This window comes from Ochotona curzoniae, unplaced genomic scaffold, assembly GCF_017591425.1.
Source record: "Ochotona curzoniae isolate NIBS_2020 unplaced genomic scaffold, NIBS_Ocur_1.0 contig_66, whole genome shotgun sequence".
NCBI classification, from domain to species: domain Eukaryota; kingdom Metazoa; phylum Chordata; class Mammalia; order Lagomorpha; family Ochotonidae; genus Ochotona; species Ochotona curzoniae.
This window is the reverse complement of record NW_024466512.1, coordinates 28,119,830-28,138,540: the sequence shown is the minus strand read 5'-3', so window position 1 is coordinate 28,138,540 and position 18,711 is coordinate 28,119,830. Positions and strand designations below refer to the sequence as shown.

The window sequence follows — 18,711 nt, the reverse complement described above, 5'->3', positions numbered from 1 at the left end:
TTCCATGCTGGGGCCTTGCTCTGTGGGTGTCTTAGTGCTTCCGCACCTCCCCTAAACATCTAGAACAGTACCTGGATTCAATGAGTGTTCAATAGCCATTTGTGAGAGGCTGAGGGAACTCACTTGCTCCTTATTGCTCATGGGGGAATAGCTCTGCCTGCTTTTCCAGGCTGCTTGCTGAAAGGTAAACAGGAAAAGTTCAGGAAGCACTTAGCATTTCCTTCCACGGAGGTCTCATGGTCATGCTCCTGCAGAACACTTAGGAAGGTGATGGCCTGAGCCTTGGGGATCCCCACTCCAGGCCAGGATTTCAGCTGCACTCAGCCACTTATGGCTAGGCTACTTGGGGAAGGTTACAGAGCCCAGTGTCTATCAAACTCTTTCTTCTCTTCTTCTACAAAAATCTCCAGAACACTTATCTTGGGAAAAAGATCAGTTCGTACACTGAAAGCTCTCGAATGTTACTTACACAGACTTGCATTTTACCTTTCAGCTGTGGCACTATATCCTCCTTTCCTGCATAAGGATCACAGCGAAAACGATCCAAGTGGTCGATGGTGCACTGGCCAACAACCGGCTTCCGCCCAAACTGTCTGTGGTCGATGACTTTGATCACCAACGGAGGCATGTACAATTCCTCCTTGGGCAGCAGCTAGGAGGCACAAAGTTAGGTGTCATTTCCCTTTACAATAACTGACAATGGCAGCTTTGCCAATAAATTTCCCAAAGGGATGACTCCAGAATCTTTTTGCCCAACTGACATATCCCAGGGGACTCACAATGAGTGGTTCAGTAGCTTGGATCCCAGGCAATGACTTAGCGCTAAGCAGAAGCGGCAGCCAGCCTGCCTGCAGTCAACTCCTGGTCCTGCCACTGTGAATTGCATGACTTACGGGAACTTTCCTAATCCCACTGAGCCCTCGTCATCTCACCCACAGTGGTGGGGCTGTTAGTATCTCAGGGGACTTTGGAAAGTTTACAGAAAAATGCATATTATGACCAAACCACGTGTGTATTTACAATTTTTTTTTACAATAAAATCATCTTGTACTAATTTGTTATGATGTGTCTGAACAGGATGTAGTTTGAGACACTGAGAAGGATAAGACAACAGTTTGAAAAGAGTTTCTGTTTTGAGCTAGTAGTATGGCACAGCAAGTTCAGCCACAGCCTGGGATGAGGACACACCATATCCAAGTGCCAGTTCAAGTCCTGGCACCTCCACTTCCAATCTAGCACCGTACTAATACACCTGGGAGGGCAACTGAAGATGGCTCACATGCTTAGGCCCTGCACACAGGAGTTCCAGGCACCTGGCTAGCCCAGTCCAAAGTCATTGTGGCCATTTGGAGAGTGAAACTGCAGATGGAAGATATCTCTCTCTCTAACTTGACCTTTCAAATAAATACAATAAATCTTTCAAGGAAAAATAAAAAAGCCCCTATCAGAACAACATAAGTTCTACTAAAATTGAAGCAATAATAAACATTTTCATTTAAGGTGAAACTTAGGTGATAGAATGCTGAAATCATTGATGCTTTATAAAAAGTTTATGTAGACAATGTTCCTAAGAAATCAGCAATTTACAAATAGATATCATTTTAAGAAGGAATGTTCTGATGTTGAAGATGAAGTCTGAAGTGGCACACCCTCATACTAACTTGGTTGTGCCTGGCATGGAGGCTTAACAAGCTAATTCTCTACCTGCAGTGCCAAGCACCCCAGATGGGCATGGATTCTAGTCCTCACTGCTCCACTTCCAATCCATCTCCCTGCTTTTAGCTTGCGAAAGCAGTGGAGGATGGCCCAAGTCTTTAGGCCCTGTACCCACACAGGAGATCTGGAAGAAGTTCCTGGCTTTAGACAGGCTCAACTCCAGCCATTGCAGTCATTTGGAAAGTAAGTCAGTGGATCGAAGATCTCTCTCTCTCTGTTTTTTTCTTTCTTTCTTTCTCCCTGTGTTACATCTTGTCTCTGTAAATCTGCCTTTAAAATAAAAGTACATCTTTAAAAACTTAACTTTGTTGGTTTTCTAATCATATTAATCATAGCTAATGGATGAAATAACAGGAACACAAGAGTCATCCAATTTAGCTAGTTTATGTGGTTCTGACTGAAAAAACTAAAGTGGGCAACTTTCTGCTCAGTGGGTGCACCCTGATCAGCTGCAGACAAGGGCTGAGCTTTCAATGGAAACGTTGTTTAAACTTGCTTAAGTGGGGCCAAGATCCTGGAAATCTATTTGAAGAGTTGTAGCAAGAGAAATGGCTTTACCAGTATGATCCTGAAGACAGAAGTAGAGAATGGGGTCCAGTCAATTTAAAAAAAAAAAGGGGGCAAGGGGAGGGAGCGGGGGAGAATCATCATGAGTAAAGGTCATGGCAATATTTCGTGGGATGTTCAGTGCTTTTTGCATGTTGATTTTCTGGAGGGATGATGATAGCATTTGCTTATCAGTAGAATGTTTTGGGCAAGTCAGCCAAAGAGGTCTTCCCCACTGTGATAATATTCCTGCTCACTCTTTTACCAAACAAGGCCAATTTGCAAAAGTTTTGGTGGGAAATCATTAGGTAAGGTATCCACTTCACAGTTTTGATTTGGTTCCCAGTAGCTTCTTTTTGTCTCTTAATCAGAAAAAAATCTTCACAGGGCACTCATTTTTCTTTAGTTCTTTAAAGATGGACCAAATGGCTGGTACCATCAGTTACAGACGCTTCTTGAAGATTAACGAGAGAACTAAGATTTATGTTTTTTTTTTTAAAGATTTTATTTATTTCTATTGGAAAGGCAGACACACAGAGAGGAAGAGAGACAGAGAGGAAGACCCTCCGTCCAAAGGCTCACTCTCCAAGTGGCCACAATGGCCAGAGCTCAGTTGATCAAAAGCCAGGAGCACAGAGCCTCCTCCAGGTCTCCCATGAGGGTGCAGAGTCCCAAAGGTTTGGGCCGTCCTCGACTGATTTCCCAGGCTACAAGCAGGGAGCTGGATGGGAAGCAGGGATGCTTTAATCTGGGATTAAAACTGGTGCCCATATGGGATCCTGGCGCATTCAAGGTGAGGACTTCAGTTGCTAGGCTATGATGCTGGACCCAGATTTATGTTTTGAGAACTGTTATCTCCTAATTGCATGAACTTTTTCAAGTCCTAAATTCTGATCCTAAATTTTACTTTCATGAGGTTAACAAGCCCAGAATGTTGGTGATCTACTAGCTAACTGCTGAGCAGCATTTAGACATGGTCAAAATAAAACTAAACCATCCACAGAAAAGCAGCCCTTAAGTTCAGTGCCAAGATAGGATGGTCATTTTCCTTGATTCCCTGTGTGAAATTCCATGACCTTGATGTTGCTGCCTGGAGTTAGACAGCTGGCTAGATGAAAAATTTACTGGAGGAATAAATAAATATTGTGTGCAGATACTTTCATGTTAGTAGAGGTGTGTGAAGTTTAACAAAAATTAATCATTTTTTATTTTAGAGACAGAAAGGCAGACAGAAACAGGCAAGGAGGGTGGATAGTGGTGGGGTAGGGCAGGAGGGAGGGGAGAAAAGAGAGAGTGGGAGAGAAAGAATGAATGAATCATGTGTTACTGAACTCCCAATGCCAATAGATGATGCTGGTCAAGGCTAAGTAGAAGCTCAGAACTCAACAGAGTTTAACATAATGGGCGGCAGGGACTCAAGTGCTTGAGGCATCATGTACTGCCTCCCAGGAGGCACTACAGCGGGAAGTTGGAGTCAGGAGTGGGGCAGAACTCCAACCCAGACACTCTGAATATGGGATGGGTGCATCCCTAGTGGCCTCTACGCCAAATCCCACCCCCTTCAAATCTTAAAGAAATCACTACTAGTGCATCAGAATCCAAGGGAGAAAAATCAGTGATAAACTGAAGGCTTTTCTATTTGTCAGATTCTGGGAATAAACTGTAGGTATATTTATATTTCAAATAAAATTCTATTTGACATACATGGACAGAGATTGATACTGTACCACTTTCATGAAGAGAACAGAACTCGGAAAGTTGGGTGTCTTCTTAAGGTTTTTGATTACCACTGATTCTATCCTTTCCCCGCCGCACTCCACAACAAGACTGGGGGATGTGACAGAAGCCATCTGGTAGTTTTTCATGTTCCTTAGGCCCCAAGCTAGAATCTAAAAGAGTAATTTAAAGATAAGGAAAGATAGCAAAGTAAAAAATGATATTCAAAAGGAAAACTTCTATCTTGATAACTGGTGCAGTCTCTAAAATTGATTTGTACAGTCGTACAAATCTCAGTACCACTCTAGAAAGCCAGGAGGCCGTGCAGAGTGGTGGGGAGGCAGGGTTTCCCATTTCTCTGACCCAATACCCTGTAAAAGCACAGCAGTTAGGAGTATAGGACCCAAATCCTGCTTGTGCCACAGACCAGCCAGGAGAACACCAACAAGGGAGTTGGGCCTCATCTGCCAACCAGACTCAGAATCATCTGGCATAGGGACACCCCGAGGATCACATGTAAACTTGCCATGCTGTCTGATGTACAGTCAACAATGATGACTGTTGCTTCAAAGCCTTAATCTTCAAGAACTTTCAGCAAAACAGAGGGATGATAGAAATCTTCGGGGGAACTGTTACTTGTCTGGAAAAGGGGGGAGCCTTACTGTAGACCAGGCCACTGGGTTCACCCCATCAGCTTGGATCTACCCTGTCAACACATCCCCACTCCCACTCCACCTCTGCCTCCCTCTCAGGCCTGCTCTGCTCTCATTTTCTTTGTGTCTACTCTCCCTTTCCCAGCTCTTCAGCTGATCCAAAAAATGAAAAGATAAAAAAAAAAGGCTGGCTCCCAATATATTAGCACTTTAGATTCTCTCAAGTAACACTGAAATGAATCTCCTGTCTCCACTACAAGCTTGCTATTCTCATGGATGTTTCAAGGATATTGGAAACAGCAAGAAAAACACAAGGCAGGATTCCATGTCCCACATGAAGGATTTCCATTCCACAGTTCCATCCATTTGCCGTGATCAACAAAACTTAGTGACTTACCTCAATAGCAGTGAGCTGAACTACAGGCCTGATGCCCTGAGGGACCATGTACAAATTTGGTGCCCTTTGCGAGGGAAGGATGGGAAGGTTGGCTCCATCCTGAGAAGCAAACATGGAAACGTCAATGGTTCCCTTTATGTCAAGAGAACGGTGTCAGAATTATTCACTAGAGCTTGAATTGGAGGAAAAGCTAAACGCATGAGAAAGCAACAAGGTACCTTATCTCTCAAAATCAGCTCTGCAGTCACGAGGACATCCCCACAGGCCTTGTCTCCATTCAGGACTGGGTACCAGAGAAGTTTGGGAGTGATGTTCACTTCGGAATTAAGCTTCACCAGAGGAGAGCAAATGCTTCTTCCCAAAAATTCATCTTTGCCCTAGGGAATCAAGTGATCTCTCAATTCCTGAACTTAAGCCCTTAAGTTATCACCACCCCCCAACCCCCCACCTCCCCCACCCCCGCCACCCCAAGCCATGGGAGAAATTCTAAATTCCCTACCACTTGATCATTGTCAAACAGTTCTATGATAACTTTGGGTGGATCCTGTAGAACTGTCTGGGGTTCCCCGTAGATTTCAACTTCATCAAATATAATTGTTTGGTCCCATGTGGGGTTCAGGGTAGAGTGGATGATCTCGGTGGTTTTGCTTCGGTGGAGGAAGGAGACATGCGCATAGGGATCTGAAACAGGAGAAGAACCATGGTGGGGTCAAGGGTGAAGTCGAGTTTCCCAGAGCCATTCATTTCAACTGCAGGTTCTTCCTCTGTATCATCTGCATCCTGCACGGGGACTCTCACCACCCACCCGGCACAAGGTTTCCAGGAAGCAGGGCATGGCAGGGGCAGACAACATGGTGACAGAGTAGAGCACTGCCCAGAGGCACCTGAACTGAGGCCTCTCTTTCTGAAGAACATCTCCACACAATCTTTCTGTGCCAGCAGGCTGTACTCGTGGTTGAGTGGAGGCTGTGCAATCTGACACATCTGATTCTGAACCCCACCTCTGTCCCTGTCACATTACCTTGGGTGGGTTGGGGAGAGGGGTGGGTTTAGAATCTTCCTAACCTTTAGTTTCTACCTCCATGCAATGAAAGCAAATATCTATTCCTAGCATTAAGTCAAGGAAATCATGTAAAGAATGTAATCTCTTTAGGACAGAGTCCATCACAGAGACAGCATTGGGTAAATGCTGGCTATTGTCATTGTTCCTTATATCTGTAGTAATCCATTGATTCAATAAATAGTTAACAAGTGCTCACAGAGTTTACGGTCTGTGATAGCAGAAAATGCTGTCTCATTGTGCTTAAGAATGGAATGAAAGCCATCTCATGTATAATAAAAGTAATCCATGTTCTCTACACCACATAAACCCATGGAACTTTTTCATAGTTGCTTCAGAGTCTGATCTCTTTGAGCAATAAGCTAATGTCCAGCCTGGAACGCCAGAAAGGGATTAGGTTTTTAGCACTCCAAGCAAGCATCGTACCAATGGATCTCTTTGTTTTTGCCCTTACGATAAGCTTATGTTTCAAACTGCAAAGGAATGTACCTGGAGTTTTCTGAAACCATTTTGAATAATTTTGACTTTCAGTGATGGAGCGCCCCCTGGTGGGGAGTAATTGAAAATGACTTCAGGAAACATAGCTACGTTAATTATGGGTAACTTGAATTTGGTGTGCGAAAAAAGAAAACCATTCATACATGTTAGCTAAAACGAGTGTTTGGGACACATTTCAGAACTGATGTGAGCACACCACAGTGTGAGGCTTTCTGACAGGCCTAAGGAAGCTCTCTGGGTCTCACACATCCCGAAGTGCAATGTTCTTGCCATTATTTGGGTGACTCTAGAACTATCAATCCATGGCAGAAGTGCCGCCTCCCCTGCAACCCTCTCTCTTCCCAAAACCCACCCCTTGGAACCAGTCTAAGACAATGGCTAAGGGGAATAAGAAAGCCTAGAATCTGCCAATGTTGATGGTGCTGGGAATTTGAAGGACAGACAGCAAAGGAGGTAAATATGGACTCTGAGGAACTCAAAGCCAGGAACGGGAGGAAACCGGGCAAACTCAACATCTTTGTGTTTTTCCCTTCCTTTAACCTTCAGAGTTCTTAATTTACCAATCAACCTATGGGCTTAAACACATCAATTGTATCAACTAATCAATTCATGACTATAAAAGACCATGGGCTGTTTATGTACTTCTGGCACCCAGCAGCCGTGCCTAACACATTCACTCATTGTTGACCTAATGTTTGGGGAGTCATTCCATGCAAACCCGATTAAGTTCAACTGAAAAGGGGTTTTGTTGTTGGAAATGACAAAACAAAAAAAAGTTCACACAATGAAAGGTACAATCAAGCCTTCCTGGTACTAACACATCATGATTTTGTTTCCCCCTTTACCTGAAAAGCTGTCCTTGTCTAAAGCTATGAGGTTTCTGGCTTGGTAGATGTAGCATCGCAGATGGTAGATGTAGACTCCTAAAAAGAACAGGATGGAGATTTACTACAAGAAACATAACATTGCAAACTGTGAATTTTCTAGCATGTCTGGAGATCACATATTCTTGGTTAAGTGAGTTCCTGCAGTCTGGCCCCCCCCAGACAAGAACACATGGAATACTGATGAAGATTATCCCCAAATCCTTCCTTATTCTTATAGACGAACACAGCACTCTCTGCTCATCCAGTTTTACTTGTGTAGTTTCAGTTAACTACGGTCAATGGAGGTACAAAAATATTCAATGGAAAATTCCATAAACAATGCGTAAGTTTAAAATTCTGCATCATTCTGAGTAGCATGATGAACTCGACCCCTCTCCTGCCCAGTCCCACTCTGGATGGGAATCACCTCTTGTCCATTGTATCCACGAGGCGCATGACCTGCCCACTTGTTGGTGACTGTCTTGATCAGCACATCAACTGCTATAGTTACCACAGTGCTTCTGATTTTTTTTAAATGCTTTTTTAAAAAAAAGATTACTATACTCATTTGAAAGTCAGAATTACAGAGTTGGAGGAGTGGAAAGGGAGGGAGAAAGAGGTCAGGTCTTCCATCTGCTGAGCCAGAAATCGGGACCTTCATTCAGGTTTCCCTCATGGGTGGCAGGGACCCGAAAACCTGGGCTATTTTCCACTACTTTCCCAAGCCATCAGCAGGGAGCGACCAGAAGTGGTGCAGCCAGAACTTGAATCGGTACCCATATGCATTGCTAGCACTGAGGGCAGGGGCTTTAGGCACTATGCCACAGCATCAGCCCTAGTTCTTATTTAATAATGTCCCAAACCAAAAGGATAGTGTTGTTGAAAATTTTGTTCCAGAATATTGCTACAATACTCCCCTTATTATTAATTATTGTTTTCAATCTCTTTGCACCAAATTCATTAAATAAACCTTATGTAAATATATGCACATAGGAAGAACACAGTATCATAGTGTTCGGTGCTATCTGTGGCTTTATGCGCTTCCTAAGAGTCTTGGAATGTATCCCCTGTGGATGGGCGGGGGACTACTGTACTTAAAAAACAAGATGGTAAGCCACATAGTCGGTCAGGAGGACATTTCAGCTGTTGTAAACCATGGATTCAGGATACTACTTATCATCTTAGACATTTAAAAGACACTTGCGTCTCCTCCACATGTGGAAACAGGGCTGTCTACACTGCTTCAATACCCCCAGGTAGACAGTTTTCTGTTAGAGTTTTCTGCGTGTGTATTTTAAAATCTATATAGTCTTTGTTATCATACTGATACACATGTACTCCATCTCACACCCCCTACTCCCCAACAAATCTGACAGCAAAGCCTTGGGATTCAGTGCGCAGACTCAACTAGTTGAGTTCCAGGCTTATCTCTAGTGCTTACAAATTACGAGATCCTGGGCAAGTTATTAATCTTCTTGTAATTGGTTCTCCCATATTGTAAAAAGCAGACCATAAAAGCATTACTTTAAAGGTATATTATGAGAATTTAGTATAAGCTACCATATTACACTGCCTGGCACACACCAAGACCTATGCAATTATTTACCATCACAAATGTGCTTCATTCCAAAATTGTTGAAGGTCACCATTGATAACAACTGATATTTAAATTTTGAGTCTTTTTCCCAATAAAAATAAGGGGATGAATGCATATTAGACTACCTTAAATCAATCATTTTGATGCCCTTTAGCCTAAATATGATAGTTTCAAAAGTATACTTGTAAAAAAAACTCCTAGTGATGAAAATGAAAGCCATGTTCACCAGGACAGATTTTCATCACAATGGATGACAAAGACATGTGGAAACTCACTGTCAAAATTACAAGAGACAATGGGCGTGTTTGCTCCAAACACAGAGGTGGCACTGTGCTTCTGCTGTCCTGTGCCTCTCTCATCTCCATCCTCCGAAGTGTCTGCACCCTAAAGGAAGAGAGGCAGAAAATTCAGTGAACACAGCCAAACTCCAGCCAACCAACCACGCGGCAGACATTCTGAAACAACTGGAATGCTGGCTTTTTCAAGAGATAGTGTCATCTAATTACCCCATGTGTAAGGATAACAGCAAGAGACTTCTCCAGAGTCATTTAGCTGGAAAGCAGAACAGGAGGACAAAGCTGTGTCCTTCCTCAAGTTCAGGCTTTAAGAGAAAGGAAAAATACAGAAGACAAATAAGGGAACTCAAGATGTGGTAGGAGGAAGAGAAAGAGCTGTGGACTGCTGAAGGGGCATTGGCACAGAAACACAAAAACAGACTGAAAATGGATCCTGGGACTGGTGCTGCGGTAACAGTGAGTAAAGCTGCCAAATGTGATGCTTGCATCCCACCTGGGTACTGGTGGGAGACCTAGCTGCTCCCCTTCCAACCCAGTTCCCTGCCAATGCACGTGGGAAAGCAGCAGGAGATGGCCCACGTGCTTGGGCCCCTGCGTCCACACGGGAGACCCAGAAGCAGCTCTGCGTGCCTGGCTTTGGCCTGTTCCAACCCCAGCCTCAGCTGTTGCAGCCAAATGAAGAGCAAACCAGTAAATGGAAGATCCATCTCTGTCTCTCCCTCTCTATGGAATTCTTTCAAATAAATAAATCTTTAAAAAAAATAAAAATGGATCTTGACTGCCACATTGTTTCACTCACTCACTACCATTCTATTCTTTGTTCCTTCCACCAGTCTGCTTTTCTCTTCCCTGTCTTCTTTATCTCGCCTCCACCTGAATCATTCTCTAACTTTGGTAGTCATCCTGATGGCTTCCTCCCCTTCACAGCTGCACAATTAACCTTCTTGGTTTGTTGGAAAGTTGCAGTTTTCAAGATACAATCCAACGAACTTGCACCTGGGATATTAACAGACATTATCTGGCAAGAGTTCTAGAACAGACATACTTAGAAAATGCTGTGTGGAAAAGGTGTGCCTGCAGTAATATTGGTCAGAATCTGTCATATGTTTATGATTTATTCATTCTGCACGAATTACTGAGCACCTAGAATGAAGAACTCTCCTAGATCTCTTTCCGGAGACCTCTATGGAGCCAGCAGTGTTGTATGTAACACAAATACATTTTCTCTAAGCCAGCATTATCTGTCCTTTGGCTACTTTTTACTTACAAGGGCACCTTCAAGTTTGAAGATTGCAGCTGCCCCATGTGTTTCTGAAGGAGCCATTTTTCTCCTCCAGCGTCTGCGGCGAAAGGTGTCTGAACTCCGCTGTTGCCAGTGAAACTTCCAGCCAATTAAAGAAGCATATTCCCAGCCCTCCTGGTCTTCATATTCTTGCATGGCCTAAAAGAGAATTGAAATGTTTAATAATGATATTCCTCAGTCTGTACCAATAAAGTGGGTTGTTTAGTCAATCAACAAATAGTACTGAAAATCAGCTCTTTGCCAAGAACTGTTCTGAGAGCCAGACATGTATCATAGAGCCTCAAAGATAAGTGCTCTGCCTGTGCAGAGATGATGGGCTGTGGGAATAGGGAGAGATCATTTGGTAATTGCAGCGCAATGAGACAGTGGCACATGGTGGACATATCTTTGGGTAACATACTTTATTAAGACTTGGTGGTGGAGTAAAGCAAGGGGATTCTTAGGTTGCTGTTTTAACAATTGGTTCATGAGAATATTGCTCTTGTGATATGGTTTGGAAATCATTATCTCCTATTTACATATGAAGACAAAAAACATGCCTCCCTCCCCTCCCACCCCCACCTTTACTGTCTTCCTTAAATAGTACTTGTAGGAGCCAGTCCTCCTGGCACGTAGGCTAAGCCTCCATCTGAGGACCAGTATCCCATACGAGTACTGGTTTAAGTCCTGAATGCTCCACCTAATCCAGTTCTCTGCGTATGGCTTGGGAAAGCAGTGGAGGATGGCCCAAGTTTTTGGGGCCCTGCATCCATGTAGGAGACCTGAAGGAAGCTCCTGGACCCTAATATTGGAACCTGCCTGGGTCTGGCCATTGCAGCCATTTGGGGAGTGAACAGGTAGATGGAAGATCTTTGTCTTTCCTTCTACGTAACTGCTTTTCAAATAAAAATAAAATAACCTTTAAAGCACAGCATGGTAGCCTAGTGGCTGAACTCCTCGCCTTGTACACACCGAGATCCCATATAGGCACCAGTTTGTGTCCTGGCTACTCCACTTCCCAACCAGCTCCCTGATTGTGGCCTGGGAAAGACACAGAGAGTGGCCCAAGGGTTTGGGACCTTGTATCCACATGGGAGACCCAGAAGAAGCTCTGGCTCCTGGCTTTGGACCGGCCCAGCTCTGGCCGTTGCAGTCACTTGGAGAGTGAGTCAGCAGACAGAAGATATTTCTCTCTCCTTCTCTTTGTAAATATGCGTTTCCAGTAAAAATAAGTCTTTCAAAAAAAAAACCACCTTTTTAAAAAAAAGTAACTAACAGCTAATAATTAAACAATAGATGAGTTATATTACTTCCATAACTCTAGTGCTTTTCAGCATATAAATAAATCTTTGCTTTCAGTGATTTATTCCATCTTTTTGATAAATACAAAAGCCTTACATAACATGGCATGTTAGGAGCTGAGTAGTAAAAAAAAATGCAGGGGATTGCCTTCATGTGGTTGGCATTCTAGTACAAACTTTATGTGAATTTAATATAAATATCTTAAAGGTATGATTAGATTTCATAAATATAAAATAACAGCAAATAATATAATCTTAGATTCACGTATGTTATTATTGTAGAGTCTGAATTCCTTTTTCCTTTTTTTTTTTACTTTGAATCAACAAAGTCCAAATTAAGCACAATATTTTAACTAATTTACAATACCATTAATAGATATGTTATATAGCCAAGATAGGTAAGTCCGGGAACCTATAACTCTCAGAAATCTCATTGGGCCAGCCCTGAGTTTGCTATGCTGTGGTCCAATGTTTGTTTCATTTCACCATGGTGTTCTCACGTGGGAGGAGAGATCCAAGTTTTACCAGAAACTTCTTACTCCATTTAGGGGAGATGACTCCATGAGAAGCCTCATTCATTCATCTGTCTGTCCATTCTACATTTCTTGCTGGAACAGATTCCTGAGTTAGCAAGGAGGCTGCAGGGATGACTACAGCTCCATCTTTGCTCCCAGGATGTTTGCATCTCATAAGGAATAACTTCGTAGCAGCTCTGGAGTCAGTTTTTTTGGGGGCAATAGAAAGAGCTCCTGTTTAGACTTGGCTTAACTTAGATTCAAATACCAGCTCTGCCACTTATTAGACATAAGAATTCAAGAAGTGTGTTTAATCTCTGTGAGATTTGTAAAGGGCATAAAATTAGACGTTGCACCCTGCAGGTGATGGCATATTCAGAACCTAAAATTTTAGGAGACACACAAAACATGCACATTTACTATTATTAAGTGCTTATTTTGCCTCTGAATTTATTATTATTCCCTTGAAAACCTAACAATACCCTATTAGTTGAATAGTCCCATTTTGAAGATGAACAAGATCCTTACACGTTTTGTTCCAAGTCCTAAGTTATTACCACTGCTGTATTTTGCTGCCAAAGTAATTTTGGTTTCTTTTTAATGCCTCCATAGTAGTTCTTAATGTTAGGCCTGCATGAGAATCCCCTGGAAGGCTTACTGGAATGCAGATTGCAGGGCCTGTCCCTGGAGTTTCCAGATCAGTAGGTTTGTGGAAAGGTACTTCTACCTAGTCCTAGGGGGCGGGGATACAGCAGTGGGATGGGTGCAGGTGGAACACCCTGCATGCAGAGCACTGGGCCCTTGATCTGCAAATGGTTCCACCAGTTGAGCTCACTAGAACGCCACATGGTCTGGAAGGCAGAGGCTTGGGGCCAGTTCCCTTCCACTGCTCTTCTTACCCTTGCTGTACTGGAAGCAGTCTGTGTTACATCCTTCTTGCGTTTCCGGATCAGCCTTCGCCGCCTATGGGTGTGATACATTTTCTCAGCTGCAACCCAGGATTTGGGTTTATTGTCAGGAGGAATGGTAATTCCATACTCCCAGCCTGGAAGAGAGTTTGTGAGTGGTTATCAGAGAGATACACTTGTCAGACGACCAATAAGCTTCCAGTGAATGTTCTCTCTGCTCCCAAACATTGTCTAGGCTCACAAACAAATTAGGTTGAGCATCGCTAATCTAAACATTTGAAATCCAAAATGCTCCAAAATCCTGGATCTCCAAGAATCTCAAAGCCTGGTCACCTTATTCCTTAAGCACCTGAAATTTCTCATTAATTTAAAAAGAAAAAGAGAGAAAGAGAAAGAGAGAAAGGAAAGACACAGAGAGAACTCTTCCATCTACTGGCCCATTCCCCAAATGGCTGTACCATCTGGACCAAACCATGCCAGGACCACGGAACTGCATACGGCTCTCCCAAGAACTTAGGTCACTACCCATTGGCACATTAGCAGGATACTGAATCAGGAGCAAATGTGGAACCCGAGTCCAGGCACTCTAATATGGATGGGATAGTAGCATCCCAAGCAACTGCTCAGCAAAACCTGTCTGCTTTTCACTGCTGACACACTCTCACCAAGCACCTGCCCAAGCACTCACTTATCCCTGGGCCTCTAGATCTGAATAGTAATAGCACCAGCTGACCTGGTTGCCATGGACTCACAAAAGCAGGCTTCTTCCCTCCAAAGAAGCCTCACTCTGTCGAGTGAACACTGCTACAAGTATTACCTTTTTCGTCCACTGCTCGGTTTATGTCATACACCCATGCATCATCTTCCCACTCCCAACCTGGAGGACAAGTCAGCTCACTGGGAGATGCCGCTTTGTCACCATTCTGTTCAAAAGGAAAAATAAAAAAGTTGTTATAGTGTCAGGTGTGACAGTAAGATATAGCTCCTCGCGTTTAAGTCTGATATCCATATGCTTACTTACATATCATCTTAAACATAATTTCACTCAGAACAATCTCTAACCTTTAGGCACAAAAATTCACTCCTGTAAACGATCTTTTGTTTCTACCATTATGGAATAGTACTAGGTTGAACCATGTGAAACTACTGTTTTGGTACATTAAAATAATTAAACATATGGTTCATGTTAACAACATAAAATGACCTGTCACATGAGAGGTTAGGTAGGAAATAGTCCACCAGAGGGTGGATAAAACATGAAAGACACATGTCAATTACAGGGAGATACTTACAGAGGTTCATACGGCCGACTTGTAAGATTGCACAAAACTAATGTTAAATAATGATGTAAGTATACATAAAAAGGGAGCTTGAAACAAAGGAAATAAATATAGCCCATAAACAGACAGAAAAACAGTCTACTTCATTTCAAATGAAGAGAGACATAACAGGATGCCACTTGCTCCTGAACTAGCAAGGATAAAAAAATGGGTTGGTGAGTATTTAGGCCAATAGCTCTCTCGATCATTGCTGCTAGAAAGAGGAATTTGTGCCACCTCTTTGAAAAGCAATTTGGTGATACTGATCAAAACTGAATACACACTTAAACACTGACCAAGTAAAGCCCAGATGAGCATGTGGAAGAAATTATTTTCTCTTTGTCATTCTGTCTTTCAAATAAATAAGCTTTATTAAAATGTTCAAGATATATTACTGTGCGAAAATGAAAGCTGTAGAACTCATATTCAGCATGATTCTGTTTAGGTGAGGGTGAGGATTACATTCTTACACATGTATAGACAGCCATGATCAAACGGTGAAACATGGATCAGGGAGAAGAATCACCTTTATGCTGTCTGAATTTTTAAAGTTATGAGTATTTCACTTGTTAAGATTTTAAAGATTAAATAAATAATATTTACCCTAAATAATATTTGCTCAATATTTACCCAAACTTTGCCATGTACCAACATGTGGTTAAATAGGCTCAATCTCTGCAGAAAATAATTTTCTTGCTATCTGTGTAACTTGAGTCAAAAATAGTATACAAGGAGCATTCGCATCTGACCTAGTGGTTAAGCCACGTACATCCTTTATCTGAGAATCCAATAATCTGTTCTGACTCCTGGCCCCAGGTTCCTGCCAGTGCAGGCATTGGGAAGCAATGGCGATGTCTGGATTCCTGCCACCCACTGGGTTCCTGGATTCTTGCCACCCACATGAGTGACCTGGATTGAGTTCCTGGCCCAGTCTTAGCCAACTGCAGGCATGTGGGGAAGTGAACCAGTGAATTAGTCTCCCCCATGTGCTGAGCGAGTGAATCAGTGAATGAATGAAGGAATGGCTGTTGAGAACATTTGATGGAGCTGAAGAGTGAATCCAAGCATGTGGTTCCCCAGGAGACATTGATTCACAAAGACAACACCGGGGTTCTCTCAAGAGCAGGCACTCACCACATCAGTGTAGGTATCCTCAGCTGGCTTCCACTCACCCCCAGGGTAGCGACTCTCATTCTGATAGACTTCGTCGGTGAACTCCGTGTGACCGGCATCTGCCTCAGTAAGCAAGCTACAAGGGAGTGAGGGCTCATGTTACCTAAGGATGAAGGTAACAGGCAACCCTGCTCACTTCCAATGGCTGGGAAGCATATACAACCTGGGACTGGTACTAGCTCCCTTCCAACTTGACCCCTTGAGTTCTCTACCCTAAACTGTCAGTACTACAGAATTTCGACATCCTTTGAGGAAGGGACCTGCTGGAACCACGAGACCTAGATTACAGAGAACTCTTAAATTAGCTAAGTTGCTCCTTCTTAGCAATCAGGGTGGGCCCTGGAAGACAATGTGTGGGCAGCTTCTAACACCACCTTCCTGTTTCAGCTCAGCACCATTCAGCTTTGCCCCAGTCAGACTCTTGACTAACAGTTCAAACACAATAGGGAGTCGTTCCCCATGCATTCCCCACTTTACAAAGCAGGGCAGAGACAGTCTCAGGAGGTCATGTGTGGAACGTCACTCGTCCTTGTGCTTGCTTTGTCTGTCACACAAACTGAAGGGAGGAGCTCGTGTTCCCTGGCTGGTTCCTGGGTAGACAGTCGTGCCAGGTCATTTCAGGCTCTAGGCTCTGTTTGGGCACTTGAGAAACCCGTGCTGACTCAGCTTTCCTCTTAGTTTTGGAACTCTGCACAATGTCCAGAGGTGAGTGCAGAGGCTCCAACTTGGACGCTAGACTTCTGCCAGACATCGATGTAAATAAGGGGGTTTTCCCCTTAATCATCTCTCAGTCTTTTCTCTTAGTCTCTCCTAGTACTAAAGCATTGGAAAGGAATAAAAATGACAACAAACTGTCTCAATCATTTGCATAAGTCAGCCTTGACCGTCACTAGTTTGGCTTCTGAGGAGGAAACTAAAAACCCCAGCTGCAGCTGCAGCTTATCTGACCTTGACACTCCTGGTCTTCTGCTTTTCTCACCACAGCTCTCCCTATCCTTCTGTCCTAACTAAGCTTCCTGTCTTCTGTCCAATTCAAATCCAACTTTCCTTCTCCCCACAATCCTTCTCTCCTACCCCTGCCCCAGCTCTACTCAAAGCAAGCTGGCCTGGATGAAAAGCAATCATGTGGCAGCATGGTGATTTCACAGCACACACTTTCTTCCCTCCTAATAATGCCTAAGCAACTATAGCAACAAATGGCTGAGTGTACAAACTCCAAACTAGAGTTCTTAAAATGCACACATTTGCTCTAAGTTCAAGTGCATTGTCACGAGAAGGTGAGAAGAGAAAGCTTTGGTTCTAATACTTCTGGCAACATTTAGAATCAGACTTTCGTTCCCCATAGCTTCCAGAAGAAACATGCTCACCTCCTACTGTTTCTTTTTTAATAACATTTTAAGTTTTCTCTTTAACAATAGCATCTGAGATTCGATTCACATACCAGACAACTCAGTCATTTAAAGGGTATCTTCTGGGACTAGTGCTGAGGTGCAAGTTGTTAGGCTGCCACCTGCAGCACCAGTTCAAGTCCTAGCTACTCCACTTCTGATCCAGCTCCCCAAGAATGGCCTGGAAAAAGCAGCAAAAGATGGCCCCTACACCCATGTGGGAGACCTGGAAGAAACTCCTGGCTTCAGCTTGGCACAGCCCTGGCCGTTGCAGCCATTTGGTGAGTGAACCAGCAGATACAAAATATGCCTGCCTCCTCTTCTCTCTTTCTGTAACTGCCTTTATAATAAATATTTGTAACCTCTTAAAAAGGGTACCTGCTACTGATTCTTGTGGACATTTCAGCCTACCGGTTGAGTGCTGATTTGGGTTGCAGACCCAGCCATCCACATACAAGATATGTGCTTTTCAACATGTAGCTTATCATTTCCTCATTTTCCTCATTTGCATAGGTGACACTGTACTTTGGGAGATCATTCCCTGTGTCTCTGGCATTTCTGCCCATGTTGCTAAGCTGCAGCACTGATTACCTTTTTTTTTTCTGAAAACTTGAAATCCAAGGATATTATGTGAGGAATAGCCTTGAAGGACCGAAATAGTCTCTCCAGAAAAAAGGATCAGCATCCTTACTGTCCGTTAGGAAAGACTTGGATTCTCTGAGCACAGGGTTCCTCAGAGGCAGTATAATCTGCTGCATATGCGAGTATCATCTGGCTGCTCTTTGTGCCACTCTGTGGCAAATGGGGCATGGAGAATTGAGTATATGTTTGTTCTCTGCTATTGTTATTGCACTAGTAAATTACACCCTTTTTCTTCTAATCCAGGAGCCAAGTGACTCCTGCCAGCAGGCATGAACCCAGGCAAATAGGGTAAAATCTCCAAACATTCAGATTCTTTCACTACCTGCCTGGAGATAAGATTGAGCAAGGTGATGTTGGAGCTTAGCCCAATTGTGTATAAGTTCTCAACAAGTGGTAGCTTCTGGGCACAGATGGATGGCATCTTTCTGTGATTTTGTATGGACTCACGCCTTATCAGTGGATGCCATATAAATATCAAGGATGATAAAGAAGATGGTCATTTTAGTTATCTCTAGGAAAGGGCTTTGGTATAATCCTGTTTTTCCCAGAAACAGAAAACTTACCTTCTTTCTGGATCAACTGTCCACTCTCCTTCCCATTCCCAGCCTTTGGGAGGCAAAAAGAATTCTCTCTTGAGCTTTATTTTTCCTGTGACATCAGAAAATTTATGACGTCCCACTAATCCAGAAGTGCCCCATTTTCCAAACATCAGAGCTTGATTTTCATACTATTAAAAAGAAATATAATTGGAGATACACATCAGATAGCAAGAGACAAAACCAGACCATCGATTTTCAAATCCATCTGAGACTTCAGCTACACAGCTACAGAAAACAAC

The 18,711-nt window shown here is 43.2% G+C and overlaps 1 protein-coding gene across 2 annotated transcripts in view; it reads right to left on the bottom strand.

The window, feature by feature from the left end:
* The window catches only part of MYOF (myoferlin), a 148,660-nt gene that overhangs the window by 31,729 nt on the left and 98,220 nt on the right, over positions 1 to 18,711 (bottom strand). For both annotated transcript variants that reach the window (XM_040992448.1, XM_040992449.1), the window contains 12 exons: positions 18,437 to 18,600; positions 15,805 to 15,919; positions 14,169 to 14,274; positions 13,343 to 13,488; positions 10,613 to 10,786; positions 9,325 to 9,433; positions 7,432 to 7,509; positions 5,528 to 5,709; positions 5,247 to 5,405; positions 5,029 to 5,127; positions 3,990 to 4,151; positions 487 to 652 (listed from right to left, as the gene is read on the bottom strand). In XM_040992448.1, coding sequence (XP_040848382.1) covers positions 487 to 652; positions 3,990 to 4,151; positions 5,029 to 5,127; positions 5,247 to 5,405; positions 5,528 to 5,709; positions 7,432 to 7,509; positions 9,325 to 9,433; positions 10,613 to 10,786; positions 13,343 to 13,488; positions 14,169 to 14,274; positions 15,805 to 15,919; positions 18,437 to 18,600 — 1,660 coding nt within the window. The remainder of the gene's footprint in view (positions 1 to 486; positions 653 to 3,989; positions 4,152 to 5,028; positions 5,128 to 5,246; positions 5,406 to 5,527; positions 5,710 to 7,431; positions 7,510 to 9,324; positions 9,434 to 10,612; positions 10,787 to 13,342; positions 13,489 to 14,168; positions 14,275 to 15,804; positions 15,920 to 18,436; positions 18,601 to 18,711) is intronic.